We start from the raw sequence: 22,472 nt of genomic DNA, 5'->3' as shown, positions 1-22,472 counted from the left end.
CCAAATTTCTACTTGTCTGTCTAAACCTGGAGAGAGTTTGGTCAAAGGGTAGCCTAAAGTTGAGCATATTAGATCTTTCACTGGTATGATCTGGCGTAGATCTGAATTAATACATCAAGTAGAGAAACAAATGTGTGTGTGCAGGGTTATTGACCAACTGTTGTATTTCAGCATAGTTGCACGACATTTTCCTGAGCTACCCCTTAAACAGCTTTTGAGATCCTTATGAATGAAAAAGTTGTATATAAAAAAAAATAAATCATTTGCTTTGTATTTTTTTGTTTGTTTCTTTTTTCCCTGAGGGAGTTACACTTCCAAATTCCAGATATCAGCAGCAGCTTTGAGATTTGAACATCTTTTGAAAGTTTTCTTCTTCGTATATGTTATTGCTAATGCAGAACTAAATTGGAATTATATTTATTCGCCTTCAGCATAACCCGAGCACTGGGCTGGCCAGACCCTGCTCTGAACCGCTGCAGCTGTTCTTATGTCGCCTCTTCATGTGAGTGGGACCTGCCTGTGCTGGCTCATTAAAAAGCCACATAAAATATTACTGCGGTGCCAGAGTCTGTGTCACAGCGGGGCACCACGCAGCCAGGCATCATGAAACAAGCTTGGTCCGAGAGGCAGCCCAGCCCGTGGCAAGCTGTTAACCTCACAGCCACTAGTGCTGGGGAACAGGCTGTGTTTTGCCTTCAAGAAGCTGGTGGCAATATCTGGTGCTAATGGAGCTTTTTGATTTATAAGCCCCATATAATGCCAGAAGCAAAATTTCCCAGGTAAATCATCAGTCTGCTGTGTTTAGAGGGCTTGTGAGATTTCAGTGTTATGCTCCCTCCTGGAGCAACTGTGTTGCATGGGAAATGTCATGTGGGTGCTTTGTTTTCTGTGCTGGTTTGTCGTTTTGTTCCTGTGAATTAATCCCTGTCAGCAACAAGTTGTAATAGAGGCTGTTTCTCAAGAGGAAGTATTTCTGCCGTTTTCACCAATAACTTTACTGTTAATCAATATTTGAACCACCAGGGCTAAGAAATCTGGTACTGCATCCTTGTTTCATCTTCTTTAATGGATAGATTATTTCTGTGTCAGCTGTGGATCTGAGTTTTCAAGTGACCATCTGTGCAATTGGTGTTATTCAATCAATGGTCTACAGCCCACAGGTGCTCCATAAAACATCGGAAGGTGATCTGTAGAGCAGTGGGAGTTGAAAGCAAAAATCAAAGCAATCCTAAAGGCATACGCAGTGATGCCCTGCAGTTAGCAACAAGCAGCGATGTGCTGGCTGCATGCAAAACCAGCTCAAAGGTGCAGGTCGATGTGTTGCCTGTGGATTTTTTTTTTTTTTTGCCAAAAGTTTCAGTGGCTCTTTGGTTATTAGAGAAGCTTGATAAACACTGCTCTAAAGGATGCATTTGTTTTATGTAGAGTTTATTTTTACTGACTTAATTAGTTTAGCATGGGAAGAATGTTTAGAAAGCTCTGTGTCAGGTTGTATTGTGACTGTGTTGGAGTATGGGTGTTGGCAATTCTGGCTTGTCCTTGAGGTGTCGTGAAAGAAATGTGCTGGCACAGGTGCCTGTGGGTGAGCACCTGGGTCTGCTTACAGACAGCAGGGTACAGCTGCCTCAGTTTTACTTGGCACAAGCACAAGACTCCTTTGACTGCACAAGAGGCCACTGGAGCGTGCTGCACGCACCATCTGCCTGGAGCAGGGGACTGCCTCTGTGAGCTGTGGTGATGTTCCTGAGAGGTGTGCATGGGGGTGTGGTTTGCATGAGCTTTGCAAAACAAACAAACAACATCAAATAAAATAGAATAAAATAATTATAATAATAAAATAGAATAAAATAATTATAATAATAAAATAGAATAATAATAATAATAATAATAATAATAATAATAATAATAATAATAATAATATTCCTTACTGGTTTACCTGTGAGAAGGATGTCAGAACAGCCCTTAGCAGCAACTATGGGTGGTTGTGAGACATCTCTGCAATTTTCCAGAGATGGAAAATGTGGATGACTTCCACAAGGGCCCACTGGTCACTGAGTGGTACTGTGTCAGCACAGGCTACGTTCTTACCCACTTCACCAGCAGAAATGTGCGGACTGCTCAGTTTGCCCTCTGTAGGTACAGATCACCCAGTTCCCATTACTTCCTCATTGCAAGGAGGTATTTCTAGAGGTGCGATGCTTTTCAATATGGTCTCCCAGAATGTTTTCTTTTTCATATAAACAAGAAAATTATTAGCTTGTGGACTGTGATACAATGTGCAGTACTGACAGCCCTACAGTATTAGAGGATTATGAGAAAAAAAGCAACACAGACCCTGAAATTGTTTCACAGTACTGCTATATTAAGGTGTTCCTTTTCTTTTGTCTCTTAATTTTCACCTTTTGCTTGCATTCTAGTCATTACATTTTATGTTTTTTTTTTGTTGTTTTTTTTTTCTTTCACAACTGGGAGGACTCGAAACTTTTTGCTCCCACTCTTTTCTTCTTTCTTCTTCCTTTTTTTTTTTTTTTTTTTTCCTTTATGAAAGGTGAGGTTTTTACATAATCACAGGATTTCAGGAAATGAGCTTTCTAAACATACAAACAACACTCCCGTTCGTCCGTCCACCTTATTATATCTGTGAGTGTCATAATAAAAATGTGAATGCTGCCACAGCTCTGACTGTGAGATTTATTCTCTGCTGACAGTTTCATTACTGAGAAGAATAAGATCATTTCACTTGAAATACAAGGGAAAAAAAAAACTCTGAAATTATCTCTGCTGGAATTTGAATTTGTCTGCCATCTAGAAAGCAGTATGAGTAAGCCCAGGACATCTTGAAGTGCTACTTGTGGCACTTCTCAAAACATATCCGATGGCTGCTGAAATTCTGTATGTGGTTAACTTTGAATTAAGACCAGCAAGAATCCCCATCCAGAAGGTTTTAATTATATAATATAGCTGAATCTGAAAGAGGTTAGTTAACCATCACAAAATCCTTGTAGAAAACAAGATCTTGTGCAGAGAAAGTTTATTATAAGAGATACAGGATAAACAAAGCTTTGGGGACAATTGGGATTCTGTAGCAGAATTATATACCCTTTTCAGCCTGATAAGCTTCTAACAAATCCCATGTGTTGAAGGGTTCTTCACTTTATTGAGGTAGCTGGGGTTGTAGAGATTGTTTCAGTAAGATTATTCATCTTCAGAGCTGAGCAAAATAGCAATGAAATGCACTTGCTAACCATGTTTTAGGGATTGAGTAGTATGCTATTTTTTGCAATAATGATTGAGCAGAAAATAAGGCTTAGCGCTTATAGGAGATTTTTTCCAGTTCAGTGTTTTTAAGGTGAAATGAAAAAAAGTGTGTTAAGGTTTCAAGGTATTGTGCCTTATAAAGGTTCAAGAGTACTTTTATTGAATGTAGTTGTAAAAAACAGTGACACACTAGGTTTAGAAATGCATGATCTTCATTTTTTATTTTTTATTTTTATAATTTTTAACAACATGTCTTGGCAAAAAATGAACATTTGAGTAAAAATTCAAAGAGAGAATTTCCTTTTATTGAGTGTTAATTCTGAGTAGGGCCATTAATTTTGGCTTGCAGTTGTAGCAATTAATCGAATAGTCAAGAAAAGAAAGTTTAATTATTACTGTTTGTGCAGGCTTTAATTCTCATGAGTGCAAGCTGTCAAACTGCTGACTGTCATGTGTCCTGACTCAGGCTTTCATCTCTTCCTGTGTCTTGCTGAGTTTTCTGTTGCATGTGTACATGTCCTGTTTGCCTTACCAAGCTCTCTCCAATCTCAGTGCCTTGTGTTCACCTCTTTCTGCTGACCTGAATGCACCAATGAGCCTTGCACACTGAATGCACACTGAGCCTTGCTGTACTGAAGGGACTGTGGGTTTGTCAGAGGCTGGCGGAGTATTGTGGTGCTTAGGAATATCCTGGGCTTGGAGAAATGCTTGTGGTATCTTCTGTAATCCCATCTACAATTTGCTTTTGCAACCCTGTATGTGTTCCTCCACACTGCTGAGATGCTTTGTGTGCTGTCTCCTTCCTTTCTCACTGCAGAAGACGCACAGCGCTTGGAAGAAAACAATCAAAATAATTTTAGGTAATTTGTAAGAACAAGAATCAGGGAGGTGAATGGCAGTTTACATCCTTAATTCTGAACTCAGTGCTCACCAAAGATTTCTGTTGTTCCAGGTTTTCACAGGGAACAGCAATGCTGACAGTGTGGTTCACCACAAGCTCCTGCACTCCATGAAAGCCCGATTCTTGCGCTTCGTCCCTCTGAAGTGGAATGTCGGTGGGCAGATAGGACTGAGAGTGGAGGTCTTCGGCTGCTCCTATAGTAAGTGGCAAAGTCCTAACTCACATTTTCTCAAAGAGCTTTTGTTGGTGCTGTCAGTGCTGCAGGAGGGATGCATCAGAGTATGAATTAAAATGCAACATGGAATACGTAGTCATTTATTTTTTCAGTCTTTCTTGTCTTGTCTTTCTGCATGGGGATGTGCTAGCCCATCTAGCTCAGCTGCTGAAGCTTTCCCAGAGCTAAGCCCAACACAATGATCTGCTGCTGCTTGTGAGCACAAGGTGGTCTAATGACGTGGAACCTCCTGCCCCAGTGAAGGACACAGAGCTACTTGGGATCTTTGTATAGGGTTTAATTTAGGAATGATACTACCATCTGCTTAAGTGTATTTTTAGTATGTAGTAGTTTATTTTTGTTTTTAAGGCATGTTATCTAGTTGAGGAGAGTGGTGCAGCTTGTGCAGCTAGTATTTCTATTTGAGGCTGATGATTTCATAGCTTCAGAGAGAATTTTGCTGCTTTATCATTTTTGCATGGGAGTTTTCTTCCATGCTTTTCTTCAAGATATGGTGAATATCTTCTGAGACACTATCTGTAACACTTTGTCATGTGGGCTTTGGAGCAGCTTATGAACACTGTTACCTGCGGGTGTTTCATCTGTGTAGTTATCTCTGTGTACTGCAGATATATGACCTACGACCATGGAAGGCTATGGAAGTAAAGAAAAAGAACCAGTGTTGCTCCCAGGCATAAAATGAAGACAAGTGCACAAATGAGGAAACACAAATCTAGTATTTGTTTCACTGGTGGCTGTGGTTTTATTTCTGAAATGTGACTTTATAGTGTTCAGAGACACTGCTGGAGACAGGTAAAATTTTACTGGGGAGTTGAGGGGATTTGCAAGCTTTGGCCAGGAAATTCAATGTGGTGTGGCATAGATCACCATCATGTGATGCTACTGTAATTGTACATCTCCCTATTTAGATCAGGTCCTTATCTCCTCCTCGGATGTGTAGAAAAGGGATTGTAAATAAAAAAGTGGAAAAACTCCTAATTGGGACAGTTACTGGATTCATCTGAGCTGTATCAAAGTGCCAATTGTCTTAAAACTTTTGATTCACATGATTCCACTGAATTGAGAGCACACTCCTGGACTCTCAGTGGCTTCATCAGCACTCTTAGGCTTTACAGACAATTCACGTGGTTTTGCCTGTAGAATCTTGTTATAGAATCATAGAAGCCAGGTGAAGGCCAGGACTATAGTCTGCGTTGATCCAGAAGTTCCGTTCAGCTTTTTTTTTTTTTTTTAAGATGCTGCTTCTCCATCTACTTGGATGCTCAGGCACTATGGACTATTCATTTAAGTACAGACCTGCAGTGTCCTGATCTGGACAGGTAGCTACTTATGCCAAGAGATCTTTTTCACTCCCACCAGTGGATGTGTAAACTGAAACCTGCAAATCAAAACCAACTGCCCTTGATGTCATCATTCCAGAACAGCTATATCATCTATTCCCAAGGAACTTTCTTTCATTACAGTGACCAAACCTCTGCTATAAAAAATGTAGTCCAAATAGACTTTCTGCAAATAAAAACTGGAACTGAAGATGGAAATTTTTTCAGCTGAATGTGATTTGGTGCTCTCCACGTGAAATACTATATGGGCACTACCTCCATGTCAGATTGTGGTTGTATCTTCTGTGATATAAAGAAGACTTCAGAGTGACTTGCTGGCTGAGTTTCCTTGTGCTGATATCATCTAAGTCTTCCTCTTTATCCTGTACCCTGCAGTTACTGGAAATAAAAATAGTTGTAGAGAATTAAGGTGTGAGATTGAAGCAAGGCAGAAAAGAAATAAAGGGATTCATAAAAGTTTTACAGGGTGTTGAAATATTCATTCCATTTATATAAATGTGCCATTCAGATTTCTGTCTGGCAAATTGTGTATGCCAAGCAATACCTGTCTACAAGTTTTGCTTATATAGCTTCACAGTCTTGGCTACTCCTAACCCAGGCATTCTAGCAGTGTACGAAGATGTATGATCATTTATAAAATGTCATCTTTACTGTTAAACTGACGGAATGTCTGCAGCAGATCCTGAGCTGGTGTACACCTACATAATGCATTTTGTAATGCTCGACAGCATGCAGACTCATCCACCATGTTCAATCCTTGCACAGGAAACATATAAATAATTTGAAAAAAGTTAAAAGAAATGACATAAAATCACTAGAGGCAGTAGGGGACAAGTAAGGGAGAAAATTGAGCTTAAGGAAGAACAAATGGCCCAAATGTACAGCATCTCTAAGAGATGAGCCTTCATGCAAACACCTGTGTGTATAAAAGAAGGGATGTGAGGCTGGAAGTAGGAACAGCATTCTAATCACCTACCGGTACCAAAGGGTTAAGATGATACAAATTAATCTGTAAGAACCTGATTCCCAGTTATGCCCAATCCTCTCTATGCTGTTGTAATGATTTAAAGGCTTTAAGTAAACAAACCCAGAGTACTTGCTCTTAAGTCCACTAAAGTTGAAGAAAGTTTTTCCACCAGCATTTTTGCTTTTATTCCAGTTGTGAAGCATATCATAAAAAGAGAACACATTTATGGGGAAAACAGGTGAACCAGATCCTGCACAAATATACATCTGCAACCACTGGATGATTTCTACCTCTTAAACTACTTGTGATATCAGGTTAAAATTCAGGTGATGCTGGACTTTTGTCTGTATATTCCACCTTTTAAGCAACTGCTGCCCCAAAGTGTGGTACCTGATCTGGAAACAGAGTTGCTTTATAGTGATGTATTCTGGGCAGAAAGTTGCAGAAGCAATGATTTACAGGCAAGCTGGAGATTCTTTTTGTGCAAGTGGCAGCATTCATTGGATGGCTTAAATAAAAGTTTGGGGATACTGACCTTTGAATTTAATGTGCTGCTGTACATCTGTTAAAATGCGGGACTACTGCCAAACATGAATACGAGCACCTCACTGCTACACCAAGGCATGCAAAATGGCCTGTGGTTCCTTAGATTGTCTCTGATCTCATCAGCTCCTTGTTGACATTGAGTATTTGAGCAGAAGATGGCAGCTGTAGGAGAGGTTTGTGGCTTTGCTGCTTAAGCATTTTTGTGACGGCAGAGCTGGGTGTGACACTCGTGCCTGTGCAAGGCTCTGACCTCCAGTTGTGGAGCATGCCTGTGCTGTGCAGCACACTGCTGAACAGGTCCCAGGAGCACAACCTTGTGCTAACTTCTGGCAAAGGTAGCTTTCAACGACGGCTGTGTAGTAGGAGGGAGATGGAAGTCATCAGGTCTTGTAGGTCACAGTTTCTGCCAGAACACGGTAACAACAAAATATCAAACGATCATATTAGAGATTAACTGCAATATACACTAGATGACAAAGTGGCTGACTTACCATGTGACTGAACTGTGCTGCTGAATGGCACTCGTTGTAGTTCATTACTCCTGGGATGATTAATATACAATTATGAATTTATCTCAAACAGTAGTCTGTCAAAAGAGCTGGCTGCCAGCTGATATTGGTTCATTGGAACACAAATACATATTTTTACCAGCAAAGCTTTTTCAGGTCTATGAGTTTGCTTGACCCTATCCTATATAGATCAAAGTTCATGTGAAACAAAGCACTCAGGGCTGTCAGAGGACACATGCTAGTTGCTGTTTTCCTTCTCACACTGCAAGTAGGTATTTAAATTAAATTTAATTACATCTATTGGAAATTACTGCAAGATTCCATCTCACATCCTCAAAATAGGTACTAAAATAGGAATGAAATGGTCTTGATTTGAAAGAGCATCCTGTTCAGAAAAAGGGATGTATGATGCGTTAAATGGAAACTTCCATTAAGAGGTGTGCATTAGCTCTCGATGGCCATTTGTAGCAGAAATTCATAACAGATAACTGGAGCTGCAACAGAGCTGGTGTTCAGACAATGGCAAACCAATTGCTTTGGATGTTGGGGAGCATGGGACTATCTTTATACTTGGGAATAGTCTTGTTAGCTTAGCAGAGGGGAAAAAAAATCTGCTGACACAATTGCTTTTATAGGATAAGATTTATAGCTGCATTGAAGATGCTGATCATATTCTGTAACTGGTTAACGGCCCAAAATGCATCAGCAGGATCAGGGGTATGTTCATTTAACAGGCTGGGAAAGCACAGGAGAAACAATGATAGGGTGTGAGATAGGGTATCTTCTGCCTTTGAGAGACGAGTTTTTCATTTGCAGTTCAGGACTTAAATTTCTCATCTTTTGCTCTCGTTGCTCCAGGGAATATGATCTGATATTGTGTTTTTAGATGAAATGATTCTTGATCTCTTTTTTCTCTTTCTCTTCCCTACCCCCCACCTTTCCCTCCTTTGTCTTTTGATAAGATGGAAAAGAACACATTACAGAGAACCACTGTCTGTCTGAAGGCACTGACCAGTAGTGTTTGTAACCACCTGTGTAAGACAAATACCCAAAGGATCGCTTACCAGGAGTCAGACATAGATTTGTGATAGGGTCAGAGCTGCCTAGCAGAACAGTCACCTCTGAGGTACTCGTTTACATTCATCCCTTGGGATGCCTGTGTGAGAGGGCTGTGGAGAGGGAGGTCAGGTTGCTTCAGACTACCTGAAACCAGCAAGTCATGACCAGCCAAGAGGGATGTCTACTCAGACAGGGAACAGAGATCCTACCTCCTACAGGGAGCTAAGGCTTCTGTTCGTTGATGCAGGTGCCAGAATAAGAGTTTTTGTCTCAAACTGAAACTGTTCCTTGAGAATATTTTGGAATAATTTTGCCTAGTGTGTGGCTACTTTTTCCAAAATCACTAGGGAGGACCATCTTTTTAAGAATAAATGAGTATCCTCTCTGCTGCCTCCTGTCTCCTTGCTGCACAGGTAAACTCTATACTCTCACCTTGCTCACAGCCTCTCTTCTGTTAGCCTAACTAGTCTCATAGGTCGAGTCCTCTGGTCGCATGTTGCCATTTTATTTATTTACTTATTATTATTATTATTTACAGGCTGAATTAGCCTGATAATCCACCTTCAACTGGCTGTTTCCAACCACCTCCAAGTGACTTTAATGTTAGGATCTATGTTGGGAAACCAAATTGAAGTGGAATAAAGTAACCAGCTCCCCTTGAGCCACAAACTCTAATGAATTTAAGAAAGGCTTGATGAATTTCTATTGTATGGAGACTTCTTCAGCTGTGAGCAGAAAGATGTATGTATTTACAGCAGAGGAGTCTGTTTGAATTGTGGGTCAGAAAAGAATAACAAGGAAGAAACTTTAACCTGGCCTCACTTTCAATGAATTTTGTAGCTTTGTTGGTGGAGGACAGAATAAGAAAGTATGAAGACTGAATAAAGTTTCTCTTCAGTAAGTGCAAGTAAACCAATGGGTAGTGCAGAATAAAACCACGTGTTTTTAGTTTGTTATTTCTACAGATTTTCTGAGACTTACAAAATTTCAAATCCTTGTTCTCTTGCACAAGTGGATTACAAGCATGTGTGGGCTCTAAATAAACACCGAGCAATCAAGCAAATTTTCTGCAGTGATTGCATTAGAATTGTGCTAGATCTTTCAGTTTTTAACAGGAAGCCAATGATTTGTTGTCATGCAAACTGCCACTAATGACTTTTGGAAGCCAGTGTTAGCATTTATTTGACATATTTCCATTTCGTTCAAGGCTATTTATTGGTCAGTGTCCTCACAAGTGATAATTAGTGAAGCAGAATTTTTCTGAAGCAGGTTTTCCTTTGTATTACACCCTGTAAGTGGTGATATCAGAACTGTTCTAGAAATTGCATGTTACGTTGTGGCTTAGCGGAGAGATAAGAACTAGGAGTGAAGTGTGAATTCAGACTGAGAGCCTGGATTATTTGGGGTGAGGATCTTGAAAGAAAAAAAGACTGCTACACAAAACCACTGAATCATTTCTCTCTTTCTCTTGCAGCATCTTTGTTTTGGACACTTGGCAGGAAACTCTACTTTAACCACGAAATGCACTGAAAATCAAATACTATATATATTTTCTAAGCTATTTCCCAATTCCTGCCTGTGTTAAAATGAAACTGTTTTTATTATGCACTTACAATTCACTTTTTAAACAACTTGAAGTATTTAATCTAGCTAGAGAAAATTCATAAGAACTAAACCATGAATTGAATTTTCTTTGTAGAAACTGGCAAAGTGTCAATAGAGAGAAAGCAGCAGTTCTAGGGAGGGGGAGGGTGAACTTGAACACCTAAATCAAAAGTAAAAACAGGGCAAGCAGATGGCATAAATACTTCTGTAACAATACTTCCTACAGCAACAACTGTTACACTTGTGATTCTAAACAGCATTTTATAATTCTAACAACATAAGATAAGAAGTTAGTCTAGTTTATTCTGTACTGGATTTTTTTTCCCAGGATAATTTGTAGTTTCATTCTCTGAATAAATAAATATTTATTTATTTATTTATTTATTTATTTTAACGGAATCAGTTTTGGAGTGATAGAATGTCCCATGAAATTTAAATTTTGAACTACCTGCAAGTTTGTATTGTGCTGTCAAACTTTTGTAGAAATTGTTATTCTGACATGCAGAAGTTATGAATGATGCTTTCTGTAGTAACAAATCATTAACAGGTGTTTATTTTCTAAGTGTGTAGAAAAAAATCTTTAAATTTGGTGCAGTTTAAAAAAAAAAAAAAAAAAGAGAGAGGGGGAGATCCACAACTATTATTCCTGTTTTTTTTTTTTTTTGTTTTTTTTTAAGAAGAAAAAGTGAAACTACCATTAAATCTCAAAAGGGTGGAAGAACTCTCAAGGTAGCTTAAGTGACTTAAAACACTAGCTTTAATCATAATACAGTTGCTGACCAGGTAGTCTTGATTCTCTTACTTATGGACCTTTCAGATTTTCAAAAGAAAATGAAACAAACAAACAAAACTGCTTTAAATTATCATTAAAGTATGTAGTTTGCAAACAAAGATAGCCTATGCTCTTTCTTCTTCTTCACTGAAAAGATATGCTTTGTGTTTATATATGTATCCCAGTAGTTATGTAGACTGTTAAATGTTCCGAGTTTTTGTTTTGTTTTGTTTTGATTTTCTTCTGGTGTTCTTATTTTTTATTATTTTTCTTAAGAAAAGGAAATACCAATTGATTTATTATTTACAAGTACTTATTTTATCCATGATTTTTAACAAATTGCATTTGGATAAATTTAGATATCCAAACTGCATTTGGATAACTTAGAATTGAGTTATATATGTCAGTCACATTTGAATATGATGCATTATTTAAAAATATTTAAAACTATGTGAAATGCTCTGATAATGTAAAGAAGGTGAAGGGATAATAATAAAAAAAAAGCGGGGAAGAGGGAAGAAAATAAAAAAAAATAAAATAAACAAACACAAGTTTACTAAAAATCTGTTTTGCTTAAAATGCCGCTTTGTTATGTAAAGAGAGTACTGTATTTTGCTGCTGCCACAGGAAATTTCAATTGAAGAACTGACAGCTTGTTTCCCATCACAATGATCAGGTCTTGGAGGCTGGCTGAAGAGGAAAATATGCTTCTAATAGGATTTTTGAAGGTGTATAATCAGGTTAGATGCACAGTTCCCATGAAATCCCCTCAAAAGTTTTTTGAATTGGTATTTGGAAATTGTTGCCAGCCTAGTCAATTTGCATGCAGAAACATGGTTGATAAATGCCCATCACAAACATGCAGCCAGCCCTAGAGGCTAAGATGATGCCTATTTGGATGCAAAGGTAGATGCGGGCATGGCCAACATGCAGAAACAGCTCAACAGACACTTCTGAAGCTAGAAAAAGTGAGTGGAGTACGAACTGAAGTGTTCGAAGTAATGAATAATATGCTGTGTGTGTTTAAGAGACAAACAACAAACATGACAAGGGATGCTCTGGAGATCTGAATACAATGGAAAGCGCCTGGTCTGCTTTAAAAAGTAAAGTAAGAAAACAAATCTTGCATGAGAACGAGGAGGAAAAGTGCAGAGGAATTCTGTTCTAGCATTCCTTATAACCTGAACAGAGAGGATTGGAAATGGATGAAATGTAATATCAGGGTCACACAGGTACCATTACAACCTGTAGATGTACACTTTTCTAATCAATTATTTAAATGTTCCCTCTCCTGATGCTGTCCCTCTTCATTTTGCCATTTTCTTTCTCCCAGAGTCAGATATTGCAGACTTCGACGGCAGAAGTTCCCTCCTCTACAGGTTCAATCAGAAGCTTATGAGCACATTCAAAGATGTGGTTTCCTTGAAGTTCAAGAGCATGCAGGGGGATGGAGTCTTATTCCATGGAGAAGGACAGCGTGGAGACTACATTACCTTAGAAATGCAGAAAGGAAAGCTCTCATTGCACATCAACCTGGGTAAGAACAGTTAGTTCTATTGGTGCACATATTGCTCTAACAAGGATTGTTTCAAGTTGCTTTTATCAATATGTTATTTATATTAAGCAGTATCTAGCAATTTCAGCTCAGACCAGCAACACCTGCTGTGTGCTTCAGGGAACTCAGAGTTTAAATACTGGTCAGAGAAGGTGAGAGGAGAAAGAAAAGAGAATAGACTTGACTGATGTCATGCAGGACACATGGTAGATGAGACAAGAAGAGGCCTTGGCTCTCCTAACTAGAGATGGCCACAGTAGAGCTTGCTTAATTATTACTTTTGGTCTTTTGTTTGATGATGCATTGAAGCAGCAATATTATTTATTTTAAAAAGTTCTGCTTCTTACACTTTTTTATTGCTATTTCATTGTTGTTATTTTTAAAAACGTAATTCCCAGGAAGTATGGCTTGAGGCTCTAAAGGTTTATTTTTGCTGTGTCTCATTTTTTCCATTCTATGATTAGAACTTGGCAGAGAATGCAGAAATTAAATGAAAACACTCCGATCAAAACATTGTGCACATTGATATCGCTTTGTTCCTGGAGATGGCTGTAATTGAGAACTGTGAATATGTGGAAGGCCTTGAGCGTGTGATCACATTGGACTGCAGGAGAAGAAAGGCTGGCTTAGTTTCTCTCTGTAGAAGGGTGCTTGCTTTTTCTTGGTGAATACACTAAAGCACTTTGATGTCAGGAGTTACTGTAGTAGGAGTGATTATTCCCTGTCTCCAAGCCTTACTGCAGAATCTTCATTAGCTTCAGCTGTGGGAGAGCCATGATATTACCTCAGCAGTTCATGCTGACTCACATTTCTCATATGTGAGAGGTCTGGGTTGGGCAGCAGTTTCCATGTCAGCATTGCTGGCACTTAAGTCGGGGCAGGACCTGCATTTACTGTATTTGGGTGTTTAATTTGGTGTGAAAGCCCTCGTAGCCCATCTAAATAGAAAGCTAAAACAAAAAAAAACCTTTCCTTTTGTTAACCATGGGGGTGAGGGCAAGGAGGAGATTTTCTCACCAGTGCTCTCAGTCTTAATAACTTTGAATAAAGTAGTCTGAGCCATTTGTGGTTCATGTACACATTGGTTATACTGCTGAAGGCTGGTTTTAATAAAAATGGGAGGTGTAACATCAAGAAATATATGGTATTTGTAGGGGCAGATCTTAGACTAGCATTTCTTAGAATCATAGAATGGTTGAGATCAGAGGGGACATCCGGAAGCCATCTGGTCCAAACCCCTGCTTCAGCAGGGCCGCCCGCACAGAGCAGGGTGCCCAACACCATATCCAGGCAACTTCTGAAGATATCCAAGGAGGAGACTCTACTGTCTCTCTGGGCAACCTGTGCCAGTGCTCTGTCACCCACACAGTATAGAAATGTTGCCTGGTGTATAGACAGAATCTCCTGTGTTCCAGTTTGTGCCCATTGCCTCTTGTCCTGGCACTGGACTGAAAGGAGCCTGGTTCTGTCTTCTTTGTATTTTCCCTTCAGTTATTTAGACATATTGTTAAGTTCCACCTGAAGCCCTCTTCTCCAGTTCCAGAACACTGCAGTAAGTTTGTCTAGTAAAGTCATAAACTCATGGTAACAAACTGGAGACACTAAAATAGAATTCAAGATAATTTCTTCTGCATTTTTTTTTCTCCTTGTGCTTAATTGTCTGTGTTTTAAATGTTAGTAACAATTTTCCACAGCTCTCTGGGATTTTATTCTTATGTAAGCTCAGTAATTGTTTAGTCTCCAACTCATATTTTCTTTCTTTTAATTTAGTTTGTTCATCAAATGGTAGAAATTATAAAGTAACATTTTTCTAATTAGTTATTTGAATGTTATTTGGACCAAATAACTGCATCTTGAACCTCTGAATATGGGATCCTTTGACTCCGTTGATTTGTTCTCCTCTTCCAAATGTTTAATGCTAGAATGAGAATATGGTATAGTTAAAAATATTATGTTAACTTCTACCAGGGAAGAGGCTGTGTGAATGCATACTCTCAGATAAGAGTTATTTTCTTTCAACAATAGCCTCAAATTTACAGATTTTGGCTATTTCATACCCTCCGTGTCCATTCATATGTCAGGGGCAAGTATTTTGACGTGTATTCCTGAATGTGCTTGCATCTTGCTTGACAGTTTTGGAGCATGTTTTCTTTCCATTCTGCTGGGATATTAATACAAAATAAAAATAAAAATAATAAAATAAAAGACACATTCCCTTTAAATGAGTCTCTGAAATGTTCAGACATGCAGCCAGCTGTAAAACAGAAGGGTGCTTGAAATCACCAGGGCTAGGCCCTAAATATTTTTATGATTCTTAATCTAAACTTGCAGAGATCTAGAACAGGTTTAAGGATCTCTTAGAACTGAATTAAACACTTGCAATCGTGTTGTTTCACTGACTGGTTCTTTTTTTTTTTCCTCTGAAAATGGTCAGGTGTAATTTTCTTGCTAAAATATAAAAAACACGTAGTTGCAACTGAAATGTCAGGAGTATTTTGTTAGTGTGAATAGACAGCAGACTTTGGTGCAACTCAAAGGGAGCTCTTAAAACAGCAGGGAAAGAAAAGTGTGTATACATGCAGATATAAAAGAGAGGTCCAAAGAGTCTAAGGGAAGCTTTATGATGGGTCTGTTTCTGGGCAGGGCTCCAGTTTGCATTGCTCCTCTCTCCTCTTGAGCCCTAACCCTTGATTTAAGGGCATGGAGTTAATTCTAACACCTTATGCCTTGTCTCTGTTCCTCCAGGGGACTCTAACCTGCACTCCACTAACAGCCACACGTCCGTCACCCTGGGCAGCCTCCTAGATGACCAGCATTGGCACTCAGTTCTCATAGAGCGCTTCAACAAGCAAGTGAACTTCACGGTGGACAAGCACACTCAGCATTTCCGAACGAAGGGGGATTCAGATCACTTGGATATTGATTATGAGGTGTGTGAAGCCTTTTGGTTATAACCTGGGAGATGAGGCTGAACTGGTGTAAAATGGAGAAGAGTGGGTAGAGACTATTCCCTTCCCTGTAGGAGTGGAAGACCCTGAGCAGAGCAGTCAAAATATCTGTCTATGACCTAGATCCATTCACATCTGGGGATGTGATGCTGAGTATCTGGCTTTAGGGAGCCAGAGCTGCACAGACAAGGAAGGATTGAGCAGAAGAAACATGTTACCTGCCCAGCAAACCCAATGCTGGTGTGCTCCCCCACGATGAGGCCAAAGTGTGGGGAAAAAAAAAAAAAAAGTGCTGTTTGTATCACTCCAGCAATTCAGTTCTTCTGGCTTCTAGTGAAAAATACCCAAAAACAAACAAACAAACAAAAACCAAAATACTCTAAAACAAACATAAATCCCCACCATTATCATCATATCTATATGCAAAACAGTTCTTCATCTTATCTGTTCCTCCTACGTATGCACACCTGCTTGCAAATTACTCATGTTAATTTTTATCCCCACACACTTGTCTACCAAGTCTTGCTAGCCCATAGGGCACAGGGTTATGCTTGCACAGTCAGAGCTATCACCTTGTTCGAAAGCGTTGAACTGGCATGGTTCATTGCTCTGAGATCAAAAGTTTCCTCTCTGCCCTTTGGATTCATTTCTCTTGAAAGACCAATTCCCAGTGTACCTTAGTGACAAACATTGATGGCTTGGCAGTGGCAGGTGCCTGCTCTTTGCTTCTCTCATGTTCCAGCTGAATTTCCCTTCCTTACATTTCTCAAAGTGTTGAAAACGGAGTCTGTCCACCTGTTAAAATAATAAAAATATTAAAATAATAGAGGAAGTAGGAGAAAGTTCGTAACCATTTGGGCAGTGAGATTCTGGAACAGCTACAGACTAAACTAGCCAGGATCAAAGCTATATCTGCTTTTAAGATGGAGTTGGGGAAAACCAAACACTTGAGTCATCAGCTTTCCTAAATCCAGAGTCATAAAATTCCTTGCGTTCTTCTACAGGGTTGATGCCAGCTAGGGATAACTCAGGCTCCAGTGTTATTTGCAGAATATTTTTCCAGATGTTCCAAAATAGGGAGCATGGTGAAGATCTTCAACTGGTGTAAATCAGCATGTCAGCACTGACCTCTGTGGCATGTTTTCTTTGCATTTGCACTGAAATGATCTTTCAATTAAACATTACAGCAATACATTCAACTGAAAGTTTATCTCAGCACACTTTGGGGATTAAAGGCCTCACTGAGGGTAATACAACCATTAGTTTTGTAATTAAAATTATTATCAATCACCAAACAAACTGTTTTTTTAATAATGCAGTGGTATAATGAATATTGATTTTTCTTCTGGTTTTGAAACCCAGTGCAGAGTCCCTGAGTAGGAGACTTAAAGAACAGAACATGAAAGAAGGAAAGTCTGGTGCTTTATGGAAAAACTAATGATTCTTACAAACAAAACAAAACAAAACAAAAAAAAACATCACTACCCAAAAGCCCTCATGCCAATAACAAACCTGCAAGTGATATAAGATATCAGTCTGTTCACTCTTTATTTTTATGAAATGATCAATTAATACAACTGAGGCGCAAGTTCATTAAGGACTTGTTTTCAAAGAAGTGCTGTCAAGGTTATCCAGGGAGGTTTAATTTGCTTATTTATCCTGGCTTGCTAGGTGGGGTGGGAAGAAAAATAGCCCCCAAATTTCCCTTTACTTTTGTAATGATGAGCTGAGCCATTAGGAGTAGTGACAGAGGAATACGGCTGACCGCGTTCCAGCAGCCGTCAGTGTGCCTGCGGTGCCGCACAGTGCTGTGTGCCCGTGCTGCGATGGATGCAGCAGGATTGCAGCACAGCTCCCAGCACACTGGAAGCACTGAGAAGTGCGGTGGCTGCAGGATCTTTGCCCACATTGTGGGCAAAGCATTTGTGATGCTGCTGGCTGTAATGGAAAAAATGGAAGTAAACAGAAAAGCAGAGGTGCCACTGCCAAGATGTTGCAAAAAAAAAAAAAAAAAACAAAACAAAACAGTGAAGTTGATTAGATATGAGCTGTCTAATCTGGAAAAGGAAAATTGGCATATCATAAGCTTTGTTTTTGTGGTGTTCAGTCTTTTTTATTGTCTTTAGGATTCTAAAGCAACTGTGTTCCAAGGATCTGGGGAACTGTACTTCCTTAGTCTCTTTGTCCTCTGGAAATTTTAGCCCTCTACTTAAGTGATGAGTTGTAATCTGCACAATACTAACGTATTTCAGTACTTAGATAACAGCATAGCATAAGTTTTGTTCAGTTGTGTAAACTGCTGTACTTTCCCATTACACTGTTCATTCCCAAATACTGTGTGTAAGTCTTATAAAGCCCAAATCACGGTGAAATTTAAGGCAAAACATTTGCAAGATGTAAATGGGGTAGTGTGTGTGTGTGCTACTACCCTCCGCTGGCTGAAAGCAGAACTGTTCAGATACATGGTGAGTGGAAAGGGGTAACTCTGGCTGTACACCCGGTGCTCTGTGAGCAGAAGGAATTTATTCCCCACATTGCTCAGTGTTTCCTGCTTGGTGACAGCCTCCAGGTCAGAGGAACCACAGGTTGGAGACCAGTTGAAAATTTGAGTGTTCCTGGTGGGGGGACTGCTTATAGCAGGTTGATGAAGTGGTGTTTCATGACACATAAAAGCCATTTCCAAATCGCAAAGCTGTCTGCAGCAGCATTTCTCCAACAGCTGCAATACTACACTGTCTGTAACTGGGCCCTGCTCTGTGCTCAGAGATGATGCTGTTGGTGTGCTGCGTCCCTGAGATAACATCCCAGCTGGCTGTATGGAGCGGGGATCTGCTGTCTTCCTTTTGGGGTGGTAACTAAATGCACTTCTTGTTCTTTCCAAAAGCTCAGCTTCGGAGGCATTCCTGTCCCAGGGAAACCGGGAACGTTTCAGAGGAAAAATTTCCATGGGTGCATTGAGAACCTTTATTACAATGGAGTCAATATAATTGACCTGGCAAAAAGGCGCAAACCTCAGATCTATACTGTGGTAAGAGACAATGATGTCTGTTTTCCTTTACTTCCCTGTTGGTGCTGCTGAATGAACAGAGTTCAGACTTAGGTAGCTATGGGTATAATTAGCTTGTTAAAATTGTATTGCTGAGGCTAGCACCACCCAGCACTGACTGCTATGGTGGGACTTGTTGAAAGATACATGTATAAATTAATATATTTCTCTGACTTTCCAAGTATATGAGAATTTGGATCAACTTTTAATTTCCTTTTCCAAGATGAAGATGTGTCTTTCTGATGGCATGATAGAAGTCATAGAGAATTTTTTATGATTCTCAGATAAAATCCTACGTTTTGAGCCATTCCCCATTACTATTGCTGAGTAGTAAAACATTTTATTCTTCTGTGTGATTTTGGTATTATAGAGACAAATAAATGTTTTTCTTACTAACAAAAGTATTTTCCTTTGTACTGCCCCTTATGTTCAGTGTGTTATTGGCAGTTTTGGAAAACATTGACCTGGTTCTGGTGTCTCTAAATGGGGGAGAGTGGAGTTGAAGTAAAAGGAGTGTGTGTGTGTGTGTGTGTGTGTGTGTGTGTGTGTGTGTGAATTACAGTCTTATCCAGCCTGCTAACATAGAGTGTACAAGTAACTTCGTATCTAACAGTGTCTTAAATTACAAATATGTTTAAATATATCATGGGCAAAATAAACTACATTTTATTTCATAAGAAAGAACAGTATACTCTCATTCAGTGTTCACAAATTTTGCATAATTCAACTGTTTGTTTAGCTTGTGCCTCACTCTCACACCATGTTTTAATATTAAGCCTTTTGGCTAATACTGTGTCTTTGGAGAACAAGGAGGCAAAACTGCTTCTGGCTTTCTTGGCATTTTCATAGAACAGACTGAAGCTGCAACAAACAAAGCCCAAAGTCCAAGAGAAGTCCTTATCTTTCCTACTGTCCCTGCCTGGGTCTAAACTGAATGCACAAGGAAATGGAAAACAGAAAGCTGGTAGGTGAGAGGTCCTGTACAGTGTTGTTGGCTGTTAAGACTCTGCTCCAGGATGCTCCCCTGGCTTGGGACTAAGAGACTGCTTTAATAACCTCAAGTTTGATTGTTCTGACTCAGGACTCTAAGGTACAAATCTTAGGTACTGTGTTAAATTGCTCTTCTCCTCAGCTTAGTTTTTAAGGGGAGGAAAAAGTCCGGGCCTTTTTCTTAGGTTGTTAGCTGTTTGTTTTGACAGCTTGGTAATGTGAAGACATTCCCCTTCATAAAGGGGAAAAGGAAAATTTTGTAATGTGCTTTTTCTCTGTTGGGTACTGTCTGGGGGTAACATATCCCTGAGCAATGAAACTCTTTTATCACAAGACTTAGTTCAGCCAATTCTAGATTGAAGGTCTAGGAATCTTGCTTCTCTGGTCAATTTAAAGTAAAGGGGAAGTGCCCCCATCCTTCGATCTCCCTCACAGAAGTGATGATTTTAAAGAAAAAGTTTTAATATGCTGGCTGCTCCACTGCATTTTGCAAGGTCTGTGAGCTGTTATGTTCTGTGTCTGTGACACTTTGTTTACACACAATACATAAAAACGTTGCCACAAATGTCTCATGTTCTTGTCTGAACATCCTTCTATAGCAAACAGCTCCTGCAAGTCTGGTGTCTTCCAGTATTCTTTCCATCACAACCATTTCTCTCTGCTGGCAGTTTTCAGGTACTTCCAGCCATCACAGATTGATCTCCCTCTCCCGTCCTACTGCTCTTCTCGACCCCTTAGCAATTTACTTACTCAATTAAAATAATTTGTTCTTGCTAAATGTAGTCTTTTGTCTGCCAGATTTCCTTTGCACTAAATGCTTTTACTCCAAGTTCATTGAGGTTTTCAAGCAACAATCCATATCCCCAGGGAGCTACGAGCTTCTCCGCCTTGTGTCTCTGTAGTTGCTAAGGTTTTCTGGAGTGGAAATGCAATGAAAGGAACAGCATAGAAGTTGAATTAAATATATCAGGTGCTTTGAATCGCTTCTTCTAACAACCTGTTGTGTACTTATGTTTTGTCCCCTCAAGCTGGAGATCACCAAAGAAGGTTCTGCATGGTTAGTCCCCATAATATCTTTGTCTCTAAGAAAAGGTATTTGAGGACAACTCACCAATTTCAGATTAATGCTCAGAGACATTTTTTGCCTTCAAAATGGAAGCAGCCTTCAACATTCAATCTCTGTTTCATTCTTTGTCCATTTGGGAACATTGACAGAGTCAGTGAGCCAAACTCATGGGTTATCATACCCACCAATTTTTGTTTGTTTGTTTTACTCTTGACATCTTTCACAGAATTAGGAGAATGATAAATCAGTTTTAGAGGTATACATTTTCTCTTATGAAGAAGTTCTTCACCCATATAAATAATGGTCTCACATCAGTTGCATTTAAAGTCAGAGGAAGAAACTACAGGTTGTCAGTGACAGAGTACTGCTCTGTGTCATACTCATGGGTGGTGGATGTGATTATCATTCTGCCTGTTCTTTTCTATAACTCATTTGCAGTTGTCAGACTTGCAATAAATCCCCTTGAGAAAACATCTCAAGATAATGAGGCAGACTGTCTCTTTTGAACTGGAATTTGCCTTCAGAATTTCCTTTTTGTATTGTCTGAAGTTTAACCCCTCTGTGGCCATATTTGGCTAGGCTGTCTGTATTCCCCCTGGGTTTCTTCTGTCCCTGATGGCATCTTGTAGGGTTTTGTTTCGTTTTGTTTTACTTGTTTGTTTTTTCCCCTTCCCTAGGTCCTTTTGTGGCAAAATAGCAGAAGACCTTTTATGTACTCTCTAAGTGGTTACTGGTTTTAATTGCAAGAGGTTTTTAGAAGTTACATTTCTGTAATTACCAATGTTGTGGTCCTAGGGTTACACCCTTGGGGAGCCTTTGCAAAAGCTTTAAAATAAAATTTCAAGACCTTTCCTATTACTAGCTGCATGTAGGTTCTCACCACAAAAACAAAACAAAAACAAACAAACAAACAAAAAAAAAGCAATTCCCATTATGACGAATTGTACAGCTTTCACTCATTCTTCCTGGGCCAGTAGTTAGGGGCAAGAAAATATGACAGAAGTTGCACATTTACAAGAAATAAAAGGTAGTTCTTCACAGAAGGATATGTGAGCTCTTAATATCTGAGATGTTGAAGTCCCTGTTGAAGGATTTTGTGCATGTTAAGGGTAGATGTAGATTTAGGAGGAGACTGGACAAGGTCTAGCAAGAGCAATCCATTAAGGAATTCCAATACTAAGTATGTGGAAACTATTTCTGGCTGAGGGATTAGTTCAGTGGAAACTAATTAAAGGCTCAGAGACTACTAGCAGGAAATATAGAGTATGTGTTTGCTGTTCTAGTACTCTTCTTCAGACAACTTTCTATAGGCATTGGTAAAGGCAAGATGGACCTTAGGTCCCAGTACAGCTGCTGTTATGTGAGGGTACAGAATTAGTTTTAAGATGATGCTCACAGAAGTGTCTGGTACCACTTGGCAGAGGGCTGGAGGGAAACCCTGGGTTCATACAGATCTTACAGCTGAGAGTGGGTGAAGTTAAGGAGCTGTAACTCTGTACTAAATCCAGGATACTCTGTCAGAGCCCTCTGGCCACTAGTGTCTACCTATAGCTCTATTCGGATTGTACCTTTAGAAACTGCTCTAATGTGAAGATCTGTGACCAGGGTTTAAGACTTTTCCTGTCTCAATGATTTTTGATGTCAAAATAGGAAGTTGTCTAGCTGAAGGAAAGAA

General features: G+C 39.5%; 1 protein-coding gene across 2 annotated transcripts in view; it reads left to right on the top strand.

Moving 5' to 3' along the window:
• Nucleotides 1-22,472, top strand: part of CNTNAP5 (contactin associated protein family member 5) — a 282,878-nt gene that overhangs the window by 122,626 nt on the left and 137,780 nt on the right. For both annotated transcript variants that reach the window (XM_068687419.1, XM_068687420.1), the window contains exons 5-8: nucleotides 4,211-4,358; nucleotides 12,526-12,729; nucleotides 15,493-15,677; nucleotides 18,580-18,723. In XM_068687419.1, the coding sequence (XP_068543520.1) occupies nucleotides 4,211-4,358; nucleotides 12,526-12,729; nucleotides 15,493-15,677; nucleotides 18,580-18,723 (681 nt within the window). The remainder of the gene's footprint in view (nucleotides 1-4,210; nucleotides 4,359-12,525; nucleotides 12,730-15,492; nucleotides 15,678-18,579; nucleotides 18,724-22,472) is intronic.

This window comes from Anas acuta, chromosome 6 (genome assembly GCF_963932015.1).
Source record: "Anas acuta chromosome 6, bAnaAcu1.1, whole genome shotgun sequence".
Classification (NCBI taxonomy): Eukaryota; Metazoa; Chordata; class Aves; order Anseriformes; family Anatidae; genus Anas; species Anas acuta.
Note: the sequence above shows the minus strand (reverse complement) of the source record. Positions and strands in the feature narration are given on the sequence as shown.